A 5,000-nucleotide genomic window follows, 5' to 3' on the forward strand; every position below is an offset into this window, starting at 1 on the left:
TAGATCAATGTTTCCTGCTACAAACACAGCTGAGAGAGGAGGGGAGGAAATCTTATTCCCAGATCTCCATGACAGATGAGGAAGCTACAGACACAGCCATCGCAAAAAAGTCCCACTTCTTACGTGCTTGCTGGCTGCTCCTGCACAGCACTGTGGCTTGATACCTGCTCCTCCGCAGCACTGTGGCTTGATACCTGCTCCTCCGCAGCACTGTGGCTTGATACCTGCTCCTCTGCAGCACTGTGGCTTGATACCTGCTCCTCCGCAGCACTGTGGCTTGATACCTGCTCCTCCGCAGCACTGTGGCTTGATACCTGCTCCTCTGCAGCACTGTGGCTTGATACCTGCTCCTCCGCAGCACTGTGGCTTGATACCTGCTCCTCCGCAGCACTGTGGCTTGATACCTGCTCCTCTGCAGCACTGTGGCTTGATACCTGCTCCTCCGCAGCACTGTGGCTTGATACCTGCTCCTCTGCAGCACTGTGGCTTGATACCTGCTCCTCTGCAGCACTGTGGCTTGATGCCTGCTCCTCCGCAGCACTGTGGCTTGATACCTGCTCCTCTGCAGCACTGTGGCTTGATACCTGCTCCTCCGCAGCACTGTGGCTTGATACTGGGACTTTGATAACGGCTGCAAATGAATGGCTCTGTTCATGAGAGAAGGTAAGCCAAGAGTTGACAACTCCACGTGCGCTTTAACATTCTGTTAGCCCTTTTTTTCCCAGCTGAATTTATACTGCTATATGCTATATTATGCTCACAACCGTACAAAAATTGGTTGCAATTAAAGTCCCTGGGAACCAAAGGTAAATATGTGTTTTGAGTATTAATTTGAGGGTATTAACCACCCAGCCAGATTTGAACGATTAAATATGTCACCAGGTATTCGCACAGATTTTTTCTGGAAGTGTAAAGAGCACCCCCGCGGGCGACCTAACGGAGCCGGATTTTTGAATTAGCTAAATTAAGGCCGACTAAATGGGCAAAAATTGATCATTAGTGGCCAAAATGAGTGAACACAGGTTCAGCACCACGGAGAGCTTCATTCGTTAGCTACTGATGGAGCTCACCTGAGTGGAGGAGCACAGCTGAGCGGAGTTGGAATCAGCCAGGGAAGCAGACTATGAAAACCCTCTGGGGAGAGAGAGGAGAGGCTGCATGCCAACTCTGTGAGCGAGGCCTGACTAAATGGGATGGGTATTCCGCTACAGTAGTCATTTTAATGATCATTGTGGAAGATAAGATTTATTTTCTTTACATACAAGGTCTAGACCCAGGCTAGATACACTATTTCTCTCATCATATTGCATATTTCCACAAATTAAATAATTCAATTCCTGAGACATACAAACTTATTAATATTTAAATTCAGCAGACAACTGTTGTTAGATGTGTAGAGCATTGGGTGACTCGTTCATCATGCAACCAGGTGTACGGTGTCTCTAACACGTTGCATGAGAAACGCGAGATCCGCCTAACAGCACATATCCTGCTGTGGATTTCACAACTCAGTCCCATAACCGTGCAGCAGCATAACCACTATCAATCATAATGGGAAGTCATGAAAAACCAGCAGTTAAAGTTTCACATGAAACAGAAACTTGGCAACACCATGACTAGTGACATCTAACCATCTCAGGAAGCCATGTTTTCACAGCATAGTGCTCCACATCCTCTCACCTGCTGAAGATGTAGTGGGGTTGTGGGATATTTCTGCCTTTTATTTGATATATTAAGTTAGCGTCACCTATAATTTTCATGGAATCCACAGAATTTCATGGAATTGTTTTTTTTACAAGGTTCAAACGCAACCTGCATAAATCGTTGACTGTCCCCTAAGTTTGAGCAGATGTCTGATGATGTGACACGTTAATAAGGACTTAATAACAGCCAACCTCTCCTCCCCCTTATTGGATATAGGTGGTGGGAGACTAATTGGAGATCCAAATAAACAGTTCTCACCTGGTGAAGAAGGGGTGTGCAGGCAGGTACTGATGAGGCAGCAGCGGCCCTGGGGAAGGAGCTAAGGGGCCTCCGGGAGCTCCAGGGCCACCAGGACCTCCAGCCGCTGACAGACAGGTGAGCTGGGTGAGGCGGAGGTCCCCGTGGGGCCCATGCAGGAGGTTAGGAATCGGGTGCAGGGCGGTCAAAGGGGTGTTGGGGAGCGGGAGAGGGGGCTTGCTGTGACCGAGGCTGATGACCGGAATGTGGGGAGGAAGAGGAGCCGTGGAAGCAGAGGACGAGGATGAAGGGAAAGAAGCGGTGGATGGTGGAGGGGCGCGAGGGGAGACCTTGGAGTCCACGGCCGGTGCCGGGAGGAGAGGAGGCGGCGAGGGGAGCATCGGGGACCCATTGGTGGTCGGCCCTCCTCGCCTCTCCTCCTCCGTCTCCAGGACAACAGGCTTAGGTGCGGCAGCCGTCTCCGCGCAGCGATTGGCCTGTGCCGTGGTCCTCATGGTGGCGATGGGAGTCTGAAGCGAACTGGCAGTAAGGACATCCATGTCCCCCTTCCTCCCCGTCTTCTTAGTGGGACGCGGGCTCATGGCGACGATGGCGTCCGGAGAGGTTGACGGTCGGCTCTGGAAGGGACTGCATCGCTCCATGGAGGCATAGGAAGGAGAGGAAGAGGAGGAAGAGGCGGAGGAGGGGGGGCGAGGGAGGTCGGGGGGCGAAGCAGGTGGGCCGGTGGGGTTCAACTTCTCCATCATGATGCTGGGGTCTCTTGGGGACACTCTCTCAGCGCCAAGACTCTCTTCGGCCCCTCTTCCCCGGTGTGTGTAACAGATTGTGAGTGTGGTGGGTATTCTGCACAGAGAGTGTGTGCGTGTCCCACCTGCAGCTCGTCCTAAGACCTCTGCAGACCTCCTAGCCGAGCTTGTGTGCCTCGGCCATAAGAGCGCCTGATAGTCCTCTACTTCCTCTCCCTTACTTCCACACTCCTGCAGATTATGCAATATGTTGCTACTCTACCTCACTTAAGACTGCATGTGGATTTTCCTGTGGCCAACCCTGCATCCATCAGTCCTTCTTATCAGTGCCAGGGCCCGCTGTGTGAAGGTGCTTGAGCTTTTTCCATGAGTCCAGAGTCTGTGTGCCTTGGCATGGGGCTACAGCTGCCCTCTGGCTCAGTCTTATTAGCCGTCATGCTGGGGTCTGCCAGGTGTTTTCAACTGGATCTGGACTGTGAGCGAATGTGAGCTCGCATCCATTCCTTGACTAGAACATGACAGAAGGTGTCAGTGGAAGGGCTCGCGTCCGTGCGATGCAGTCCTTGTAGAAACGGAAGGCTAATTCTGTGGCATGGTCTGTGTGATCTGGTTTGTGATGTGTGCCTTTTTCTTACAGCACATCCTGAGCCATAGAGGCTGCTATTTTGTCAATGGGTCTCCAGTGGCCACTCTCGATGAGTCTGTCTCTGTCTGTCTCTGTCTGTCTGTGTGTCTGTCTGTCTGTCTGTCTGTCTGTCTGTCTGTCTGTCTGTCTGTGTGTTTTTAGAGGATGTGAGTCAAAATCCTTTCAAGCATTCAAAATGTCCCAGACCGGTAAAGATTGGATTGATATCAAAGAGTCTGTGGAACAAAAGAAAAAGACAGGATATATATTTAGTTTAGAATGGTGAAGGATAAAGCAATAAGATGTGAAAATGTATACCTGAAGGTCAAAATTTGCACCACACTCACTGAAATGTGATGAGAAGTTGTTGAGGGAGATTTCCTAAATAAAAACTGTCTTCAGTTGAAAGTTTTACTTCAATTCATGGAAAATTACTTTTTTCTTTTTTCTTTACTGAGCTCTGCAAGACACGTGAGACTGATGTATCATCACGTTTTGCAACAGTGATTCTTCCCTTTTTGACATTGTTATTTATTTTGGAAAGTTCCGTCTTTCACGATGACGTAGCCTACAGACTCAAACTCATGGGTCCCGTTATTTATTTAACATATGCCTACTGTAATGTTAATGTCTTGGTCAAAACAATCCAATGATAATGTTCAGAGGATCCAAACATACAGATACATAGATTAATATGTGAAAAGGTTACGCTACAAGTGTAAAATACAGTACCAAGCACCATATGGTGATTTTAGCTGGAATTAAGCATCATTTGCTGGACTAATTTATTAATTTAGGTAATTCATTATAATAAATCCAGGTAGGATATAATTTGTATTTTTAATGTCAAAACATTATAGGATTTAAAATTAGAATAGTAGGCCAGTATCATTTGATACAGTACTGTATATTAAATTGAACATTCTACCATAATCTTTGTGGACTTAAAAAAGTAATACTGCAAATGCACAAATTAATAATGTTTTCCCCCAACAACTATTAAAATATCAACAACATTATTTTTTGGAGAATCATCATGAACTTTTTATATAACATATAACATACACATATACATATTATATAACAAATTTACCCCCCCCCCCCCCCCCAAGCATTAGATTGTAATTTTCACATATATATTTTAATTTTCTCTGTGTTAAATCCATCTGTCCTTGCATTATATTATCATTTTATGTTAAATGCACAACATGCTATATATTTACCATACAATGTAAATTACAAAACATAGAATTCATAATTCAATTGGGCATAATAAGTTGTTAATAAGTGGAATTCATAAATGTTCATTTACTTGTAAACTGGCATTATAAATTAGCCATCAATTCCTTAATATTAATTGATAATAGTACTAGACAAAACATAACAAAATTAACACGCCACATAATCCCAAACTTTTTTAAATCATTTTTTTAAATCATTTAAATCATCACAAATGGTAGACCGGCTGCATACCACTGATACACTGTAGGTTATATTTGTATTGGAAAAAATACAAATACTCACAAATACATTGTGGCACACAGTGTGGTCCGTCAGTCTGTCAGGTATCCGCCAAGACCACTGTGAACACACGTGCTGTCTCCTCTCCTCTCCTCCTCCTCTCCTCTCTCCTCCTCTCCTCTCCTCCTGCTCTCCTCTCCTCCTCC

At 46.1% G+C, this 5,000-nt stretch overlaps 1 protein-coding gene across 1 annotated transcript in view; it reads right to left on the reverse strand.

Annotated features, from left to right (window-relative positions):
• The window catches only part of LOC310775117 (uncharacterized protein), a 7,427-nt gene that overhangs the window by 2,387 nt on the left and 40 nt on the right, over nt 1-5,000 (reverse strand). Inside the window, exons 1-2 of the mRNA XM_083635207.1 lie at nt 4,858-5,000; nt 1,963-3,569 (exon numbers count right to left, since the gene is read on the reverse strand). The exon at nt 4,858-5,000 is cut by the window's right edge and continues 40 nt beyond it. Coding sequence (XP_083491333.1) covers nt 1,963-2,708 — 746 coding nt within the window. The 5' untranslated portion in view covers nt 2,709-3,569; nt 4,858-5,000. The remainder of the gene's footprint in view (nt 1-1,962; nt 3,570-4,857) is intronic.

Source organism: Poromitra crassiceps (assembly GCF_964638095.1).
Source record: "Poromitra crassiceps genome assembly, chromosome: 4".
Lineage (NCBI taxonomy): Eukaryota > Metazoa > Chordata > Actinopteri > Beryciformes > Melamphaidae > Poromitra > Poromitra crassiceps.